Source organism: Lucilia sericata, unplaced genomic scaffold, assembly GCF_015586225.1.
Source record: "Lucilia sericata isolate MDLA Ls3-8-SP2 unplaced genomic scaffold, ASM1558622v1 Contig000417F_arrow, whole genome shotgun sequence".
In the NCBI taxonomy this organism is placed as follows: Eukaryota; Metazoa; Arthropoda; class Insecta; order Diptera; family Calliphoridae; genus Lucilia; species Lucilia sericata.
In genome coordinates, this window is record NW_023994434.1 from 261,332 (window position 1) to 284,311 (window position 22,980).

Here is a 22,980-nt window from a genome sequence, read left to right on the forward strand (position 1 = left end):
CGAAGTCAATTTTCATATAGAAAAAGACTTCAAATCGAAGTCTGATTTCAAATAAAAAAGGACTTCGATTCGAATTCAATTTTCATATAGAAAATGATTTCAAATCGAAGTAAATTTTCATATAGATAATGACTTCTAATCGAAGTCACTTTTCATATAAAAAAGGACTTCGAATCGAAGTCTATTTTAAGATAGAAAAGGACTTCGAATAGAAGTCTATTTTCATATAGAAAATGACTTCGAATCGAAGTCTATTTACATATAGAAAAGAACTTCGAATCGAAGTCTATATTCATATTAAAAAAGGACTTCGAACCGATGTCAATTTTCATTTAGAAAACGACTTTGGATCGAAGTTAATTTTCATATAGAAAATTACTTCGAGTCAAAGTCAATTTTACTATAGAAAGTGATGTCGAATCGAAGTCAATATTCCTATAGAAAAGGACTTCGGATTGAAGTCAATTTTTATATAGCAAAGGATTTCGGATTGAAGTGAATTTTTATATAGAAAAGGACTTCGAATCGAAGTCTATTTTTATATAGAAAATAACTTCGAATCGAAGTCTATTTTCATATAGAAAAGGACTTCGAATCGAAGTCAATTTTTATATAGAAAAGGAATTCGAAAGGAATTATATTGAAAAGGGCTTCGACGTTCCTCAAGAAAATTACTTGGTTTCGCAGTCAACATTTGTATAGAAAGTTATTTCGTTTCGTAATCAATTTACTTTGAAACAACTGACTTCGAATCGATTTTTCTATATAGAATGACTTCTCATCAAAGTAGTTTTCCCCTATAGAAAATGACTAATTAAAATCATAAATCATTATAAAACAAACTGTTTAATTGTCTGCAAAAAGGATTAAAAACTAAATATATTAAAACAACCAACTAAACGATGTTGAAAACGATGACATACAAAGGTGTTACTAAAACTCTTCCCTCCTCCCCCCAAAAAAAAAGAAAGACGCTAAAGTAAAACTTAAGTAAATTTACACAGTCAACAACAACTACAACATAAGAAAATTAAAATTCATTAAAGTTTTATTTTAGTGTTATTTCTTCCACTCACATTGTTTATGAAACCCATAAAAATACTTGAGAAAACTATACAAAATACAAAAAGTAAAGATGTATTGTTTTTGTATACCCTTCTTCAAAACTTTATGAGGAGTAAGAATTACTCTGCTGCAACTAACTGGCCACACAACTCAAGAGACACTTGAAAATGAACAAGAAGCTAAGAGCCAGCCAAAACCAGCCAGTCAGGCATACAGTCATTTAGTTATGAACAAAAATAAAATAAATAAGGAAGAAGTTGTAGTAGGAAACTTAACCTGCTGATGAGGATTGTGTGATCACAACTTAAGTAAAACTACAACAAGTTGCATGAATGAATGACTGGATATATAGATGGTTGGTTGCTTGGTTGTAGGCAACCAACTACTCCTACAACTCACTCGAGAACAATTAAAATTAAAGTTATTTACAACAAGGATATTTTACCTCCTTTAGTCTCAAGCTCCCTCTCTTTTCTCTTTGTCTCATAAACTTATTTAAAAAACAAATACAAGAAACGTCTAGAGAAGACCTAAAGATTAAGGTAGAGAAATAAAATAAATATTTTTTTTCGAAAAAAGTTAGTGTTTTATATAATAGTTATAAATTAAATAAGAGTAAGAAAAAAAATCTCAAAAACACAAATTGCAATTAAAAGAAAACAAAACAAAGTGGAGAAAAATAAAACAAAAGTTAAGTACGAATATATAAAAAAAGGGAAGGGAAGAAAAATATAAAAAAGAGCTAAATAAATCGAAATAATAGTGGATCTGACTGCAACATTGGGGCAATGTCCTATTTACATAATATTTGATAAAGGCAACGATGTTTTAGAGTATAAGAAGCCAAAATAGAGTTAGTTCTTGCACTTACCAACTCTATACTAAAAGAGAAACATTGATAACATTTCAATATTATCCCTACTCCTTGACCAACGAGTATTGTTTCCCTCCACAAAACAAACCCTATAAAACTGCCATTATTAAAGTGCAAAACAACAACAACAATAAAATAAACTTACAGCGGTTTACATAATTTGATTAAAAGATGAAATAACACAAAAATTCAAATAAAAATAAATACAAGTACTTCCACAACAACAACAACAAAACTAATTGTTGTAAACTATAATGAACGTCCCTCCCAAAGTTGAATAAAAGAAAAATGAAAGAAAAACATAAACTAAGTAGTTTTTTGTTGTTGATACTGTCAAAAGAGACGCGAAAAATAACAACTAAAGAAATCTAACGACAAAAACTTATTTTAAAGTACATCCTCTTCACAAGTAAAGAAATTAATGGAACTTTCTTTTTCTTTAGAATATTTGTAAGTTATGTGTAAATGTATTTAGTGGAAGTTTATTGAGTTTTTTGAAAAGGTTCAATAGTTTTGTTGAAATTTTGAGTAAATATTCTCTACAAAACCTAATGACCACTGGAGTTTAAACGAATGCATCACAAAACAAGTCTTGAGAATATAGTATTGACTACAGCCTCGCTATGCTATATTTTTTACTATAGCCTCAATATGGTGTTAACTAGCGTGACAATATTGTCTTACTATAGTCCTGACTTTAGTCTATAGTTGACTATATTTTCAATACTTGAATTTAATCTCACTATAGCCCTAAATATAGTCCCTCTATAGTCCTGACTATAGTCTTGAGAATAGTGTCACAGTAGCCTTGATTATATGTAGATAGTCTTGCCCATGTTGCAACATTTGTTTTGATTATAGACTTATTATCGCCTTCACAACAGCATCACTCTGGTCTTGACTATAGTCACAATAGTTTTAACTATAGTCTTAAAATAGTCTTACTATTATCTTTACTTTAGGCTGACTATAGTCTTTACCTTTCTAACTATAGTCTTGACTATAGTCTTACTATAGTCCTGACTATAGTCTTACTATAGTCCTGACTATAGTCTTACTATAGTCTTGACTATAGTCTTACTATAGTCCTGACTATAGTCTTACTATAGTCCTGACTATAGTCTTGACTATAGTCCTGACTATAGTCTTGACTATAGTCTTACTATAGTCTTGACTATAGTCTTACTATAGTCTTGACTACAGTCTTACTATAGTCTTGACTATGGTCTTACTGTAGTCCTACTTTAGTCTTAACTATAGTCTTACTATAGTCCTGACTATAGTCTTACTATAGTCTTGACTATAATCTTACTATAGTCTTGACTGTAGTCTTACTATAGTCTTGACTATAGTCTCACTATAAACTTTTTTACCACAGTTTCTCTAAAACCTTAATTATAGCCTTACTGTAGTCTTGACTATAGTCTTACTATAGTCTTGATTATAGTCTTACTATAGTCTTGACTATATTCCTGACTATAGTCTTGACTATAGTCTTACTATAGTCTTGACTACAGTCTTGACTATAGTCTTACTATAGTCTTAACTATAGTCTTACTATAGTCTTGACTATTGTCTTACTATAGTCTTACTATAGTCTTGACTATAGTCTTGACTATAGTCTTACTATAGTCCTGACTTAGACTATAGTCTTGATTATAGTCTTACTATAGTCTTGACTATAACCTTACTATAGTCTTGACTATAGTCTTACTATAGTCTTACTATAGTCCTGACTATAGTCTTACTATAGCCTTGACTACAGTCTTGACTATGGTCTTACTGTAGTCCTACTTTAGTCTTAACTATAGTCTTACTATAGTCTTGACTATAGTCTTACTATAGTCTTCACTATAGTCTTACTATAGTCTTGACTATAGTCTTACTATAGTCTTGACTATAGTCTTACTATAGTCTTGACTATAGTCTTACTATAGTCTTACTATAGTCTTACTATAGTCTTACTATAGTCTTGACTATAGTCTTACTAACGCCTTGACTAAAGTCTTACTAACGTCTTGACTATAGTCTTACTAACGTCTTGACTATAGTCTTGACTATAGTCTCACTATAAACTTTTTTACCACAGTTTCTCTAAAATCTTGATTATAGCCTTACTGTAGTCTTGACTATAGTCTTACTATAGTCTTAACTATAGTCTTGACTATAGTCTTGACTATAGTCTTGCTATAGTTTTACTATAGTCTTACTATAGTTTTACTATAGTCTTATTAATGTCTTGACTATAGTCTTACTTAAGTCTTGACTATAGTCCTACTTTAGTCTTGATACTTACTATAGTCAAGACTATAGTCCTTCTATGATCTTGACTATAATCTTACTATATTCTTGACTATAGTCTTACTATAGTCTCAATAAAATTTTATTTATAGACCTACTAGAGCCTTGACTAGACTATAGTCTTACTTTATTCTTGACTATAGTCTAACTATATTTTTGACTATAGTCTTGACTATAGCCTTACTATAGTCTTGACTATAGTCTTACTATAGTCTTACTTAAGTCTTGACTATAGTCCTACTTTAGTCTTGATACTTACTATAGTCAAGACTATAGTCCTTCTATGATCTTGACTATAATCTTACTATATTCATGACTATAGTCCCACTATAGTCTTACTATAGTCCCACTATAGTCTTACTATAGTCTTACTATAGTCTTGACTATAGCCTTACTATAGTCTTACTATTGTCTTGACTATAGTCTTAGTATAGTCTTACTATAGTCTTGACTATAGTCTTACTATTGTCTTGACTATAGTCTTTCTATTGTCTTGACTATAGTCTTACTAAAGTCTTGACTAAAGTCCTACTTTAGTCTTAATATTTACTATAGTCCTTTACTTTTACTATGTAACTCCTATAAATGTTGTAAAAAAAGTTCTCAATACTTAATGTCATCATTTTCTAAACATGTTACACAAATTGATAAATGATTTTTCTATAGTATATAAATGAGTTTGATTTTAAGAACTGTGAACAAATGAAAAAAAGCCCTACATACATTCTTGCAATACTTACAAGTTTGTTGAAAAATCTCTTTGTAAAACACATTTTTTCAAAAATACTTGCTTTTTACTCTATTTGATACTAGGAATTTTCAAGAAATTTTCTAAAAAAAGAGAAAAACATCAAAAGGAACAAAAATATTTTGCTATTTTTTAAAAACACCCCGACTGGCAGATTGCAATTGCATTCAATGCTTTTGCTTTACACTATTTACTCAAACACATGCACGCACTCACATGTATGAGTTCGGTATTTGTTTGTGAGTGTATATATATGTGTAACATTAATGAAGTTTTAACAAGCATTTTAAATGACAGCTGCCGTAGAGTTTTTTTTTACTACAACAATTGACTACTGCCATCATTTCAACTGTTACCAACAAACAAACACACACACACATGCACCCGCACACAACTACTCTCATACCAATTTCAAACTATTCAGAAGTGAAAAACTAGAGCACAATTACAACAACTAAAAATAGTTGAATAAAAGAAAAACGCATCAACAGGGAGGAGGCAGGCAACTGCAGTCACTGTGAAAAAAAAGTCTATAGAAATGTTATTGTGTGTGTGTTAGCATGTGAGTTTGTTAGTAAATGCTGTGCAGTTGTCTGTTCAGTGTGTGTTTATATTGAAGTGTGATGTGATAAATTGCCAAATGATTTAAAAGTCAGTTGTTTTTTTGGCTACAGATAACAAGAGATTTAGTTCAGTTTCAGCCATTTTCTCTTTGTTTTTTAGTTTTTTTTTATCAAGTTGCATTTTTAGTTAACATTTTTTTCTGCTTTTCTTATCTTTATTGTTTTTGTATGTTGGCAAAATAAATGACTTTTCAAAAATGTCAAATTGTTTTTTTTTTGTGGGAATAAAAAACTATAACATTGATTTTGTATTAATTGAAAAGTATAAGAATTATTTATTTTCGATAACTTAATTGTTAAAGTTGATTAATTGAGTTTTAATTTTGAATTGAAAACAAATGTCACTTTAAAATTTTGAATTTTAGTCTTGAATATAGTCTTAACTATAGTATCACTAGATTCTTGACTTTGTTCTCTCTATACTATTGTCTATAGCCTAACCATGGTTTTAACTAGGGTCTCGCTAGGTCTAATTATAGTCTCACTCGACTATAGTCTCATTTTAGTCTTGACTATAGTCTCACTATAGTCTTGACTATACATAGGTCTGACTATAGTCTCACTATAGCACTGAATATAGTGTAACTGTAGTCTCAGTATAGTCCTGAATATAGATAGTGTCACTATAGTCCTGAATATGGTCTCACTATGGTCCTGAATATAGTCTAACTATAGTCATGACTACAGTCTCACTATAGACCAGACTATAGTCTCACTATAGTCCTGACTATAGTCTCACAATAGAACTGACTATAGTCCTGACTATAGTCTCGCTATAGTCCCGACTATAGTCTCGCTATAGTCCCGACTATAGTCTCACTATAGTCTTGACTATGGTCTCCCAATAGTTCTTACTAGTCAGGACTATAGTGAGACTACATTCAGAACTATAGTGCGACTATAGTCAGGACTGCATTCATGACTTTAGTTAGACTCAATATTGCCCATATTATAGTCTCACTATAGTCCTGACTATAGTCTTGACTATGGACTCCCTATAGTTCTTACTAGTCAGGACTATAGTGAGACTATATTCAGAACTATAGTGAGACTATAGTCAGGACTATAGTGAGACTATAGTCAGGACTATAGTGAGACTATAGTCAGGACTATAGTGAGACTATAGTCAGGACTATAGTGAGACTATAGTCATGACTATAGTTAGACTATAGTCATGACTAAAATGAGACTATAGTTCCGACTATAGTCCCACCATAGTGTACGTATAGTCTTGACTTTAGCCTCAATATAGTCCTAGTTATTGTCCCGGCAATACTCTGGCTGTATTGACTATAACTTTACTATAGTTTTGGCTAATTTAAAAAAGCTATAATCTTCTCATTAAATTATTAAATCAAAATAATCATTTATTCCCCCTTCCTTAACAACAAACATATTTAGTTTTTCGCTTCGGCAAACTGCTTTTTAACAAACTGTCGTACCTCTTCAAATACACAAACACATACACAGCACACTCACACTGGCTGCACTTTCCCTAACAATTTGCATTGTTAACGCCCAGCCCAACTCAACAAAAGCAATTAATATTAAAACGTTCACCGACAAAATGAACAAAACAAAAAAAAAAAAAAAACAAAATAAAATATTAAAAGAAAAAGACTAAAATGGGGACATAAAAATGAAAACGAAAAAAGAAGAAAGTTTACTATCGCTTGGTGCATAATAAAGATAAGAAGACTAATTAAAATAAATATACAAAAAAAGAACAACCAGGCAGATAGCAGGAAGAAAAAAAAAGAGCAATTTAGAAGAGAAACTAGCAAAAATTGTTACATTAATCAACAATAAGAATTTAAGATTTTCTAGTTTAGAACTATTTTAATGTAATTTGATTAAAAACTAATCATAAACTTTAAATTATGTTCATAATTTAAATAAACAACTACAATATTATATAAATTCATTCATTTTAAACGTGATTCTGTTGTGGCTTCATGTACGTATGAGTATTGAAATAAATTATTTGCTTAATATTAATCATACGTATTGTTGGTCTTGTATTTTGGTTTTAAATTATAATCGTTCGATTTATTTTATCCACATGCTTGCAAACACATACATATATATATATTAATTTTTGTAATACATTGTGGAAATTGTAACCAAGTTTTTATATATAATAATTTTAACCCCTACGTGGTTGTTGAAAATACAACAATCTATGAATAATCTGAATGTATGTATGTATATAGGGTTTTTATGTGTATTTTAATAATTGGATATTTGAGTATTTAAATTGGTATTTTTTTCGATACTTATTGTTAAATATTTCAGACCACATTTGAATAGTTTTTGGAGTGAAAATGAATATTATGTACATATTTTAATTAAATAATAAATTTAATATTTTACATAATATGTTTGCGTTTAAGGGATGGTGTAGTGGATTTCAGCATAATTATTTTTAAGTTCAGGGATTATGAAAATAGAGTAGATTTTGTCAATGATATTTTTCAAATATAAAATAATGATGTCAAATGATGTTTAGCTCTAGTACAGCTCTAATTTAGTTCTAGTTCAGTTCTACTTCAGTTTCTAGTTCAGTTCTAGTTCAGTTTAGTTCAGTTCTAGTTCAGTTTTAGTTCAGTTCTAGTTCAGTTCTAGTTCAGTTCTAGTTCAGTTCTAGTTCAGTTCTAGTTCAGTTCTAGTCAGTTCTAGTTCAGTTCTAGTCAGTTCTAGTTCAGTTCTAGTTCAGTTCTAGTTCAGTTCTAGTCAGTTCTAGTTCAGTTCTAGTTCAGTTCTAGTTCAGTTCTAGTTCGTTCTAGTTCAGTTCTAGTTCAGTTCTAGTTCAGTTCTAGTTCAGTTCTAGTTCAGTTCTAGTTCAGTTCTAGTTCAGTTCTAGTTCAGTTCTAGTCAGTTCTAGTTCAGTTCTAGTTCAGTACTAGTCAGTTCTAGTTCAGTTCTAGTTCAGTTCTAGTTCAGTTCTAGTTCAGTTCTAGTTCAGTTCTAGTTCAGTTCTAGTCAGTTCTAGTTCAGTTCTAGTTCAGTTCTAGTTCAGTTCTAGTTCAGTTCTAGTTCAGTTCTAGTTCAGTTCTAGTTCAGTTCTAGTTAGTTCAGTTCTAGATCAGTTCTAGTTCAGTTCTAGTTCAGTTCTAGTTCAGTTCTAGTTCAGTTCTAGTTCAGTTCTAGTTCAGTTCTAGTTCAGTTCTAGTTCAGTTCTAGTTCAGTTCTAGTTCAGTTCTAGTTCAGTTCTAGTTCAGTTCTAGTTCAGTTCTAGTTCAGTTCTAGTTCAGTTCTAGTTCAGTTCTAGTTCAGTTCTAGTTCAGTTCTAGTTCAGTTCTAGTTCAGTTCTAGTTCAGTTCTAGTTCAGTTCTAGTTCAGTTCTAGTTCAGTTCTAGTTCAGTTCTAGTTCAGTTCTAGTTCAGTTCAGTTCTAGTTCAGTTCAAGTTCAGTTCAAGTTCAGTTCTAGTTCAGTTCTAGTTCAGTTCTAGTTCAGTTCTAGTTCAGTTCTAGTTCAGTTCTAGTTCAGTTCTAGTTCAGTTCTAGTTCAGTTCTAGTTCAGTTCTAGTTCAGTTCTAGTTCAGTTCTAGTTCAGTTCTAGTTCAGTTCTAGTTCAGTTCTAGTTCTAGTTCAGTTCTAGTTCAGTTCTAGTTCAGTTCTAGTTCAGTTCTAGTTCAGTTCTAGTTCAGTTCTAGTTCAGTTCTAGTTCAGTTCTAGTTCAGTTCTAGTTCAGTTCTAGTTCAGTTCTAGTTCAGTTCTAGTTCAGTTCTAGTTCAGTTCTAGTTCAGTTCTAGTTCAGTTCTAGTTCAGTGCTAGTTCAGTTCTAGTTCAGTTCTAGTTCAGTTCTAGTTCAGTGCTAGTTCAGTTCTAGTTCAGTTCTAGTTCAGTTCTAGTTTAGTTCAGTTCTAGTTCAGTTCTAGTTCTAGTTCAGTTCTAGTTCAGTTCTAGTTCAGTTCTAGTTCAGTTCTAGTTTAGTTCTAGTTAGTTCTAGTTCAGTTCTAGTTCAGTTCTAGTTCAGTTCTAGTTCAGTTCTAGTTCAGTTCTAGTTCAGTTCTAGTTCAGTTCTAGTTCAGTTCTAGTTCAGTTCTAGTTCAGTTCTAGTTCAGTTCAGTTTCAGTCCTAGTTCAGTTCTAGTTCAGTTCTAGTTCAGTCCTAGTTCAGTGCTAGTTCAGTTCTAGTTCATTTCTAGTTCAGTGCTAGTTCTGTTCTAGTTCAGTTCTAGTTCAGTTCTAGTTCAGTTCTAGTTCAGTTCTAGTTCAGTTCTAGTTCAGTTCTAGTTCAGTGCTAGTTCAGTACTAGTTCAGTTCTAGTTCAGTTCTAGTTCAGTTTTAGTTCTGTTTTTCACAGAATGCATTACTTGAAAATGTAAACAAGTTGTTTCTGTTATTCAGGTTTGAAAACCTAATATGAAAACCTAATAATATAGTCACTGTTCTACTTATATCTATATATTTTGAGTGCTTTTATATGTACTTAAGTTTTGCATTGGTGGTGTTAAAGTAAACACTTAAAATAGAATCAATAAAACCATAATTATGTTAATGAAGTTAAGACGACTCTAATGCAAGTTTAAATGCATTAAAGTTATAACCATCCTTTTGCCTTAGGATGGTGTAAAAAATGTAATGTTAAAATTATGTTAGCAATGGCATATGATTCTGTGTATGAGTTCGAAGGACCAAAAGCTTGATATTTATTCCTTGTGATTTAAGGATTTAATGCAGACGTTCGGAATTGTAAGGAACGATTAAGAAATTATGTATCCATTAAATTAATACCTTCTTATTATGCATCTGATTAAAAACCAATCCATTTACTTAACTACTTACATATACAAATATACACACACAATCTATCTAATTATTCCTATTTAATGTTTAAAACTGTTGTATTAAGTCCATAAACTTAAATACATACATACACATTTGTGTGTATGTATATCACCACAATCATTTAAACACCCTATTAATAACATAATTATGTTAAAATTATTACTTTTTTCAATTAGTAAAATGATAATCAAGTTGTTGATGATGTTGGCGGCTATGCCATTTACATAGATATACATACATTAATGCAGTATGCAAATGATTTAGAATATTGTATTAATATTTATTTAATGCATTTACTTTACTTGTTGTTATTTGTCTGTAAATCATTATCAAAATAATTTAATGTCAGTTAAACTGTTGACAGATTTATTATTTATATTGTATCAAGGATTAACATAGTTATTCGGTAGGGGATGAGTTGCTTTCGTATTTTAAGTAAAGGAATCTTAATAGCAATTCAAAATAAATAATAAAAATTTAAAAAATTTCTTACATTTCTTCGTAATGAGTTCGATATGTAGTTATTATAACAAACAGTTCCAATATTTGTTCCATTAAAAACAATTTAAGAATCACATATTTCAAACTAATATTAAAACCTTTTGTTGGCTAACTTATACTGATTTTTGATTAAAATTATTTCTTCCAAAAATAAGTTGCCTAAATTAATAAGCCCAATTTTCCCTGCCAACAAAAAATTATTTGTGTGTTGTCTTATTTAAGCTTGAGGCTCTTGAAAGGAATATTTTCTATTCCTTTCAAGAGCCAAAAAGTTAAGCCTTCCATATGTTTGCATTACTGAGTGTTTGTGGTTAAATCCCTATTACTGGATTTATTTTAAAAATATGTATTATTCAGACGCAAAAAGATTTTCTTGGCAAATGTAGTTTTAACAATTTAAATAATTAAAATGTATTTTTAGTAAAATTTTACAATTAACACTCATATTTAACATTCGAATGTCTTTTACTCTAGTATGGCAGCAGTTTTAGCAGGATTAGTTACCCTACACTGTAATAACATTACACTCATGAACCTAGGAGCTTGATCAATCGATTAAACATTTTACTTCAGGTCCATCTGTCTTTTTACCTCTTCATAGAAGTGGATTCTTTTCAAAGTCGCTGTCAGACTGACTGAGCAGAAGATTCGATCTATCTATCTATCTATCTATCTATCTATCTATCTATCTATCTATCTATCTATCTATCTATCTATCTATCTATCTATCTATCTATCTTATCTATCTATCTATCTATCTATCTATCTATATCTATCTATCTATCTATCTATCTATCTATCTATCTATCTATCTATCTATCTATCTATCTATCTATCTATCTATCTATCTATCTATCTATCTATCTATCTATCTATCTATCTATCTATCTATCTATCTATCTATCTATCTATCTATCTATCTATCTATCTATCTATCTATCTATCTATCTATCTATCTATCTACTATCTATCTATCTATCTATCTATCTATCTATCTATCTATCTATCTATCTATCTACTTCTAAATAATCAGTTTATTTCATAGATTAGAAAATCAGTTCATTGTAGGGCATTATAATGTCGTTCTTGACAAACAATTAATTCATACTTATTTCTGTTAAGACTTTTTTGCAAAAGATAACAACGTAAATGATGTTGACTTTCTGTGTAACTCATTTCCCTATTTTCCTCGTACAGAATATTTTCAATCTTTTTTAATTTCTCATTTTTCTTCTTTAATTTTTGCAGATTTTGGCAAGAACCACAAAACTAGTTATAAACTCTTATAAGGACGAGGACTACAACAACTGTAACAAAAGCGCTGCACTAGTTATATTGTCGAACAACAAATAACCCACTACTCTTATAAAAACCACAAACAAAAACATCCTGAACAAGAACAACAAAGAAGACGACAACACCAGCACTAGAGCGAAAACAACAACTTTTTACCCACAATTTACTATCGCACATTGTTTGTTTATTTTTTGTCACTGAGAGTGTGTCTCTGTGTGTGTAAATTCTGCTTTTGTTGTGTGTGAGAGAAAATTTAACTCATTTTCCAAAATGAATCTCGTAATGGCATCCGTGCTTTTGTTAGCCATGTTGGCATTTCAACCGACATTGATTTATGGCACAAAGAACTTGGCATCCGCTAGAAATGGCGGCGGCAGCAGCAGTCGTTTGACTAGCAACCTTAACAACAACAACCGCAATATTAGATCCTCAAAATACGGAAAGAGGCACTCCACCGAACCCTTATATTCACCCGCATTGTCTCCCACAGCGGCTAAATTAGTCATGTCTCTGGAATCGGGTGATGTATTGGTGCGTTCAGCTAGGGGTGCTGCAACAGAACAAAATCAAAACCTCTCGCCAGCTAACGGAAACAATGATGGTAAACGTCAGAAAAATAATAATAAAAAATTAAACAAAAACTTAGCCTCTCAAGAGGGTGCGGCAGCAGCAGCAGGAGCCACTCCATCATCGTCATCATCATCAGCATCATCCACAGCAACTTCCTCAAACAGACGTAAACATTTGGAAAAGAAATTTTCCGCAGCTTCAGGATTATCAGGCAATCAACAACAGCAACAGAAACAGCATCCAAATACCAATAGCAATAACAATAAAGGCAATAACAAACAACGTCAAATGCTTAAATCGCAAAATCACCAAAATAAACGTTCGGGCGGTGGCAAAGCAAACAAAGAAAACGTTGAGAAAACCCAAAGCGAAAGTGAAAAATCACGTAAGTTTTTCTTAAAAATTTTTAAAACCCATTTAAATTTACAGCAGAATAGTGTCGTAAATTTATTGAGATTTTTACTTAATTAGAATTATTTCGCTTTTAAATGTCATACTAGTCTGTAGTTTTGAATACTTAGGATTATTGGCTATTGATTTTAAGAACTGTGGATTTTATATACTTTTATAATTAATATCTCTTTAAATATTTGTCCTAGTATTTCACATCGTTGGAAAAACTACTTCCTACAAAAATATTCCTATTCCTAGACTAGTCTGCATTCTAGAGAATGGCCTAGATAATAGACAAGACAATACCTAGACTAGACAGTAGACTAGTCTATGGACTAGACATGTAATAGTTTTTATAATAGAAAATAGACTAGCCTCCAGACTAGATAATGGACTAGTCTCTAGACTACACAATGGACTAGTATCCAGACTAGACAATACACAAGTCTATAGACTAGACAATAGACTAGTTTATAGACTAAACAATAGACTAGTTTTTGGACTAGACAATAGACTAGTTTATAGACTAGACAATAGACTAGTCTATAAACTAGACAATAGACTAGTCTATAGAGTACACAATAGACTAGTCTATAGACTGGTATATGGACTAGACAATAGACTAGTCTATAGTCTAGACTAGTCTATAGACTATATAATAGACTAGTCTATAGTCTAGACCAGTCTATAGACTATATAATAGACTAGTCTATAGACTAAATAATAGATTAGCCTATAGACTAAATAATACACTAGTCTATAGACTAGTCCATAGACTAGACAATAGTCTATAGACTAGACAATAGACTAGTCTATAGACTAGATAATAGACTAGTCTATAGACTAGATAATAGACTAGTCTATAGACTAGATAATAAACTAGTCTATAGACTAGACAATAGACTAGACAATAGACTAGTGTATAGACTAGTCTATACACTAGTCTATTGTCTAGTCTATAGAGTAGGCGATAGATTAGTCTATAGACTAGACGATAGATTAGTCTATAGACTAGACGATAGATTAGTCTATAGACTAGACAATAGACTGTTTATAGACTAGTCTATAGACTAGACAATAGACTAGTCTATAGACTAGACAATAGACTAGTCTATAGACTAGACAATAGTCTAGTCTATAGACTAGACAATAGTCTAGTCTATAGACTAGACATTAGTCTAGTCTATAGACTAGACAATAGTCTAGTCTATAGACTAGACAATAGACTAGTCTATAGACTAGACAATAGTCTAGTCTATAGACTAGACAATAGTCTAGTCTATAGAGACTAGACAATAGTCTAGTCTATATACTAGACAATAGACTAGTCTATAGACTAGACAATAGACTAGTCTATAGACTAGACAATAGACTAGTCTATAGACTAGACAATAGACTAGTCTATAGGCTAGACAATAGACTAGTCTATAGGCTAGACAATAGACTAGTCTATAGACTAGACAATAGACTAGTCTATAGACTAGTCTATAGACTAGATAGTAGACTAGTATATATACTAGATAGTAGACTATTGTCTAGTCTATATACTAGATAGTAGACTATTGTCTAGTCTATAGACTAGTCTATTGTCTAGTCTATAGACTAATATATTGTCTAGTCTATAGACTAATATATTATCTAGTCTATAGACTAGTCTATTATCTTGTCTATAGACTAGTCTACTATCTAGTATATAGACTAGTCTACTATCTAGTCTATAGACTAGTCTACTATCTAGTCTATAGACTAGTCTACTATCTAGTCTATAGACTAGTCTACTATCTAGTCTATAGACTAGTCTACTATCTAGTCTATAGACTAGTCTACTATCTAGTCTATAGACTAGACAATAGTCTAGTCTATAGACTAGACAATAGACTAGTCTATAGACTAGACAATAGTCTAGTCTATAGACTAGACAATAGACTAGTCTAGTCTATAGACTAGACAATAGACTAGTCTATAGACTATAGACTAGCCTAATGTATAGTCTATAAACTAGCCTGATGTATAGACTAGACTATTGTCTAGTCTATAGACTAGTCTATTGTCTAGTCTATAGACTAGTCTATTGTCTAGTCTATAGACTAATATATTGTCTAGTCTATAGACTAATATATTATCTAGTCTATAGACTAGTCTACTATCTAGTCTATAGACTAGTCTACTATCTAGTCTATAGACTAGTCTACTATCTAGTCTATAGACTAGACAATAGTCTAGTCTATAGACTAGACAATAGTCTAGTCTATAGACTAGACAATAGACTAGTCTATAGACTAGACAACAGTCTAGTCTATAGACTAGACAATAGACTAGTCTATAGACTAGACAATAGACTAGTCTATAGACTAGACAATAGACTAGTCTATAGACTAGACAATAGACTAGTCTATAGACTAGACAATAGACTAGTCTATAGACTAGACAATAGACTAGTCTATAGACTAGACAATAGACTAGTCTATAGACTAGATAGTAGACTAGTCTATAGACTAGATAGTAGACTAGTCTATAGACTAGATAGTAGACTAGTCTATATACTAGATAGTAGACTAGTCTATAGACAAGATAATAGACTAGTCTATAGACTAGATAATATATTAGTCTATAGACTAGACAATATATTAGTCTATAGACTAGACAATAGACTAGTCTATAGACTAGACAATAGACTAGTCTATAGACTAGACAATAGACTAGTCTATAGACTAGACAAAAGACTAGTCTATAGACTAGACAAAAGACTAGTCTATAGACTAGACAAAAGACTAGTCTATAGACTAGACAAAAGACTAGTCTATAGACTAGACAAAAGACTAGTCAATAGACTAGACAAAAGACTAGTCAATAGACTAGACAATAGACTAGTCTATAGACTAGACAATAGACTAGTCTATAGACTATAGACTAGCCTAATGTATAGTCTATAAACTAGCCTGATGTATAGTCTATAGACTAGTCTACTGTCTAGTCTATAGACTAGTCTATTGTCTAGTCTATAGACTAGTCTATTGTCTAGTCTATAGACTAGTCTATTGTCTAGTCTATAGACTAGTCTATTGTCTAGTACGTTTGTCTAGTCTATAGACTAGTCTTTTGTCTAATCTATAGACTAGTCTTTTGTCTAGTCTATAGACTAGTCTTTTGTGTAGTCTATAGACTAGTCTTTGTCTAGTCTATAGACTATAGACTATACATAAGGCTAGTCTATAGACTATACATTAGGCTAGTCTTTAGACTAGACATTAGGCTAGTCTATAGACTAGACATTAGGCTAGTCTAATTTAGACAACTGGCATCTAATCCAGTTACTAGATCATGGAAAAGTCGTTAGATTAGCTCATAGGCTTCTTACTTTTCCTAAGCTTTAGTTATCTCGAGTCTATAAATATTAACAAAAAAAACATAAATTCTTCCTAATAAAAACCACCTTTCTGCCATTTTTATTCTAAATGCCACCGTTTTTAGAAAAGATAATGTTTATCATTTACGGCTTTTCGTCAAGGCTTTATATACATAAGTACAAGTAAAATTTTCTGCCCTTATAAAAGTCAACTACGAAAAAAGACATCCCCTATAGATCGCATTTCCACATTCTTTGTCGTCTAATAATAAATAGTTACATTTTGTTCACATTTCAATCCCATCAAATTATCATGTAATTTATAGTCTTAAATCCTTAGCTCATTCATTGATATTAATATATATTTTTTTAAAGAATTTGTTTGCCATTTTATTTTCTATTTCGTACTCTACTCTATGACCGATTTAAGGAAATGAAATCAAGAAGGGAAAAAAAAAAGGACTGCTTATCTATGCCAACAGAATAATCTTAAAGTTGTGTAAGACTAAAAGCGAAAAAAAAAGAAGAATTTTAATGTTACAATCTTTAACATTAACATTTTTGTACATCATCAAGCAAAATGTGATTTTTGTTTGGCCTTAAAAAAAAGGGAAACCGTTCTACAATCGTATAGGAAATACGTTGAGTTTAGTTGGGGATTACAAATTTTTTAAGGAATTACAAAAATTCGAATATGAATAAGGACTAAATATATGATTAGCTGTAGTTCAAAAATATTGATTCTAAGGTCAATTCTAAGTTTAATTTCAATTACTATTTGAATAGTTCACTTCTTTAGAAGTTCTTATTCCTATTATTACTTAGTAAGTAGTGGCTTTAAAAGTCACTTTAGCTTTCTTAGAAATTTATTTGATTTCAATGAAAATTTACTTAAAAATCCCTTAAGATTTTATTTTCCCCTACATAAACTCAAATTTTATTTGGGTACATTTTCCCAAAAAGGAAGAGAAAAATGTGGCAAAAACAAGAAGACCAAAGATGTCATAGAAAAAAAGGATACATTATTGTGTTCTTTTTTATTATTTAGTTTCTTTTTATGTTAAAAAAAGGATTTTGAACATTGTTATCAGGGTTATTGGCTACAAAATAAAAGGATGTTTTTTTTGTCTACATATTAAAAAGATCCTGGCATGATATAAAGGAAGTTTAAAATGTTTGCTTGTTATTTTATTAACACAGTTTTTTTTTCCTTTTTTGCGGTGTTTGGCCTTTGGTTAAAGTGAAATTTACATTATATGCTGTTTTAAATGAATAAGTTTCTTTCTGTTCTGTTTTCATTTAAGGATTTCATGTCCTTTCATAATTAATCATGCATATACCAATTTCATATTTAATATTTTTTTTTTCTGCGCTTGGTGGAGTAAAGACAGCGTGGAAAAAGAATGTGTGTTAATGAAATGTGCTCATTTTTCACTTCATATACTTATAGAGAAATAAATATACGAAAGAGGGAAAAATTATTATGTGAATTATAATTTTCAGCTATTTTCTCCATCCCTATAACTGATTTTTTGTAGATATTTCCAAAAAACCAGTATTTAGTTGGGTATATGAATGTATGTTATTCACACATACATATCTATATGTATGTATTAGAAACAGGAACGTACATATATAGTGGGTAACAAAAATATTCTTTCTTTCACCAACATTTAGTTAGGACAACTAAGTATGTCTTTATTTTGATCTAGTCACTTTAGTTTCCTCAACTAAACTTGTTCTCATTTTATTCCACTTTCAATTAAGTAAAAAATTAGTACAATAAGAAGGAAAGTGTTTTCAAAATCACTTATCGGATGCCTTTCCGAAAACGAGCGGTTTTTATCAGAATTACTAATCTCTCGTACTACAAAGTGTTAGATTGCAGAAACATCCATTCCTTAGGCCATCTTAAAGCATTAACTAGTCTACTGACTGCACTATGGACTATTCTACTGACAACTCCATAAACTAGTTTATAGACTACTCTATAGGCCAGCCTATAAACTAGTCTACACTAGTCTCTAGTTTAGCCAGAAAATGGACATTAATGTTTTCACTCACCAAATCGGTTTTTGATGGGAAATTAAAGTGATCACAGATTTTCTTTCTTTTTTGACCTAGCGCCTCTAGTTTAGCCAGAAAATGGACTTTTATATTTTCACGCAAAAAATCGGTTTTTTGGTGAGAAATTAAAGTGATCACAGATTTTCTTTCTTTTTGACCTAGCGCCTCTAGTTTAGCCAGAAAATGGACTTTTATGTTTTCACTCAAAAAATCGGTTTTTGGTGAGAAATTAAAGTGATCACAGATTTTCTTTCTTTTTGACCTAGCGCCTCTAGTTTAGCCAGAAAATGGACTTTTATGTTTTCACTCAAAAATCGGTTTTTGGTGGGAAATTAAAGTGATCACACGTTTTCTTTCTTTTTGACCTAGCGCCTCTAGTTTAGCCAGAAAATGGACTTTTATGTTTTCACTCAAAAAAATCGGTGTTTGTTGAGAACTTAAAGTGATCACAGATTTTCTTTCTTTTGGCCCTAGCGGCTCTAGTTTAGCCAGAAAATGGACTTTTATGTTTTCACTCAAAAAATCGGTTTTTGATGGGAAATTAAAGTGATCACAGATTTAATTAGACCCTTTCTAGTTTAGCCAGAAAATGGACTTTTATATTTTCACTCAAAAAAAATGGTTTTTTGGTGAGAAATTAAAGTGATCACAGATTTTCTTCCTTTTTGCCCTAGCGCCTATAGTTTAGCAAGAAAATGGACTTTTATGTTTTCACTCAAAAAAATCGGTTTTTGGTAGGAAATTACAGTGATCATAGATTTTCTTTCTTTTTGCCCTAGCGCCTGAAGTTTAGCCAGAAAATGGACTTTATGTTTTCACTCAAAAAATCGGTTTTTTGGTGGGAAATTAAAGTAATCACAGATTTTCTTGCTTTTTGCCCTAGCGCCTGAAGTTTAGCCAGAAAATGGACTTTTATGTTTTCACTCAAAAAATCGGTTTTGGTGGAAAATTAAAGTGATCACAGATTTTCTTTCTTTTTGCCCTAGCGCCTCTAGTTTAGCCAGAAAATGGACTTTTTGTTTTCACTCAAAAAGTCGGTTTTTGGTAGGAAATTAAAGTGATCACTGATTTTCTTTAATTTTTGACCTAGCGCCTCTAGTTTAGCCAGAAAATGGACTTTATGTTTTCACTCGTAATCGGTTTTTGGTAAATTAAACTGATCACAGATTTTTCTTTCTTTTGGCCTAGCGCCTCTAGTTTAGCCAGAAAATGGACTTTTATGTTTTCTCTCATAAATCGGTTTTTGGTGAGAAATTAAAGTGATCACAGATTTTCTTTCCTTTTGCCCTAGCGGCTCTAGTTTCGCCAGAAAATGGACTTTTATGTTTTCACTAAAAAAATCGGTTTTTGGTGAGAAATCAAAGTGGTCACATATTTCTTTTTGCCCTAGCGCCTCTAGATTAGCCAGAATGGACTTTTATGTTTTCACTCAAAAAATCGGTTTTTGGTGAGAAATTAAAGTGATCTCAGATTTTCTTTCTTTTTGCCCTAGCGCCTCTAGTTTAGCCAGAAATGGACTTTTATGTTTTCTCTCATAAATCGGTTTTTGGTAAATTAAACTGATCACAGATTTTCTTTCTTTTTGGCCTAGCGCCTCTAGTTTAGCCAGAAAATGGACTTTTATGTTTTCTCTCATAAATCGGTTTTTGGTGAAAAATTAAAGTGATCACAGATTTTCTTTCCTTTTGCCCTAGCGGCTCTAGTTTCGCCAGAAAATGGACTTTTATGTTTTCACTCAAAAAATCGGTTTTTGGTGAGAAATTAAAGTGATCATAGATTTTCTTTTGGCCCTAGCGCCTCTAGTTTAGCCAGAAAATGGACTTTTATATTTTCACTAAAAAATCGGCCAGAAAATGGACTTTAATGTTTTCACTCAAAAAATCGGTTTTGGTGAGAAATCAAAGTGATCACAGATTTTATTTCTTTTTGACTTAGCACCTCTAGTTTAGCCAGAAAACGAACTTTTATGTTTTCACTCATAAATCAGTTTTTGGTGAGAAATTAAAGTGATCACAGATTTTCTTTCTTTTGGCCCTAGCGCCTCTAGTTTAGCCCAGAAAATGGACTTTTATATTTTCACTCAAAAATCGGTCTTTGGTAGGAAATTAAAGTGATTTTCTTGCTTTTGGCCCTAGAGCCTCTAGTTTAGCCAGAAAATGGACTTTTATATTTTCACTCAAAAATCGGTTTCTGGTGGGAAATTAAAGTGATCACAGATTTTCTTTCTTTTGGCCCTAGCGCCACTAGTTTAGCCAGAAAATGGACTTTTATGTTTTCACTCATAAATCGGTTTTTGGTAGGAAATTAAAGTGATCACAGATTTCCTTTATTTTTGCCGTAGCGCCTCTAGTTTAGCCAGAAAATGGACTTTATATTTTCACTCAAAAATAGTCTTTGGTAGGAAATTAAAGTGATCACAGATTTTCTTGCTTTTGGCCCTAGAGCCTCTAGTTTAGCCAGAAAATGGACTTTTATATTTTCACTCAAAAATCGGTTTTTGGTGGGAAATTAAAGTGATCACAGATTTTCTTTCTTTTGGCCCTAGAGCCTCTAGTTTAGTCAGAAACTGGACTTTTATATTTTCACTCAAAAATCGGTTTTTGGTGAGAAATCAAAGTGATCACAGATTTTTTCTTTTTGCCCTAGCGCCTGTAGTTTAGCCAGAAAATGTAGTTTTATGTTTCACTAAAAAAAATCGGTTTTTGGTGGGAAATTAAAGTGATCACAGATTTTATTTCTTTTGACTTAGCACCTCTAGTTAGCCAGAAAACGAACTTTTATGTTTTCACTCATAAATCAGTTTTTGGTGAGAAATTAAAGTGATCACAGGTTTTCTTTCTTTTTTGACCTAGCGCCTCTAGTTTAGCCAGAAAATGGACTTTTATATTTTCACTCAAAAAGTCGGTTTTTGGTGAGAAATTAAAGTGATCACAGATTTTCTTTCTTTTTGACCTAGCGCCTCTAGTTTAGGCAGAAAATGGACTTTTATGTTTCCACTCAAAAAGTCGGTTTTTGGTGAGAAATTAAAGTGATCACAGATTTTCTTTCTTTTTGACCTAGCGCCTCTAGTTTAGCCAGAAAATGGACTTTTATATTTTCACTCAAAAATAGTTCTTTGGTAGGAAATTAAAGTGATCACAGATTTTCTTTCTTTGGCCCTAGAGCCTCTAGTTTAGTCAGAAACTGGACTTTTATATTTTCACTCAAAAATCGGTTTTTGGTGGGAAATTAAAGTGATCACAGATTTTCTTTCTTTTGGGCCCTAGCGCCTCTAGTTTAGCCAGAAAATGGACTTTTATGTTTTCACTCATAAATCGGTTTTGGAAGGAAATTAAAGTGATCACAGACTTTCTTTCTTTTTGACCTAGCGCCCTCTAGTTTAGCCAGAAAATGGACTTTTATGTTTTCACTCAAAAGCGCCTCTAGTTTAGTAGCCAGAAAATGGACTTTTACATATGTTTTCACTCATGAATCGGTTTTTGGTTGGATATTAAGTGATCACAGATTTTCTTTCTTTTTGCCGTAGCGCCTCTAGTTTAGCCAGAAAATGGACTTTTATATTTTCACTCAAAATCGGTTTTTGGTAGGAAATTAAAGTGATCACAGATTTTCTTTCTTTTGGCCCTAGCGCCTCTAGTTTAGCCAGAAAATGGACTTTTATGTTTTCACTCATGAATCGGTTTGGTGGGAAATTAAAGTGATCACAGATTTTCTTTCTTTTGGACCTAGCGCCTCTAGTTTAGCCAGAAAATGGACTTTTATGTTTTCATTCATGAATCGGTTTTTGGTGGGAAATTAAAGTGATCACAGATTTTCTTTCTTTTTGCCCTAGCGCCTCTAGTTTAGCCAGAAAATGGACTTTTATGTTTTCACTAAAAAAAATTGGTTTTTGGTGGGAAATTAAAGTGATCACAGATTTCCTTTATTTTTTGCCGTAGCGCCTCTAGTTTAGCCAGAAAATGGAACCAAAAAATCGGTTTTTGGTGGGAAATTAAAGTGATCACAGATTTTCTTTCTTTTTGCCCTAGCGCCTGTAGTTTAGCCAGAAAATGGACTTTTATGTTTTCACTCAAATATTCGGTTTTTGGTAGGAAATTAAAGTGATCACAGATTTTCTTTCTTTTTGCCCTAGCACCTCTAGCTTAGCCAGAAAATGGACTTTTATGTTTTCACTAAAAAAATAGGTTGTTGGTGAGTAATTAAAGTGATCACAGATTTTCTTTCTTTTGGCCCTAGCGCCTATAGTTTAGCCAGAAAATGGACTTTTGTGTTTTCACTCAAAAAGTCGGTTTTTGGTGAGAAATTAAAGTGATCACAGATTTCCTTAATTTTTTCCGTAGCGCCTCTAGTTTAACCAGAAAATGGACTTTTATGTTTTCACTCCAAAAATCGGTTTTTAGTGG

General features: G+C 31.6%; 1 protein-coding gene and 1 long non-coding RNA gene across 5 annotated transcripts in view; one reads left to right on the plus strand and one right to left on the minus strand.

Moving 5' to 3' along the window:
• Positions 1–22,980, minus strand: part of LOC119604666 — a 259,457-nt gene that overhangs the window by 219,190 nt on the left and 17,287 nt on the right. The gene's annotated exons all lie outside the window — the stretch shown is intronic.
• LOC119604661 (protein kinase 4-like) overlaps positions 1–22,980 on the plus strand; it is a 121,133-nt gene that overhangs the window by 79,608 nt on the left and 18,545 nt on the right. For both annotated transcript variants that reach the window (XM_037957433.1, XM_037957434.1), the window contains one exon: positions 12,154–13,156. In XM_037957433.1, the coding sequence (XP_037813361.1) occupies positions 12,472–13,156 (685 nt within the window). In that variant the 5' untranslated portion in view covers positions 12,154–12,471. The remainder of the gene's footprint in view (positions 1–12,153; positions 13,157–22,980) is intronic.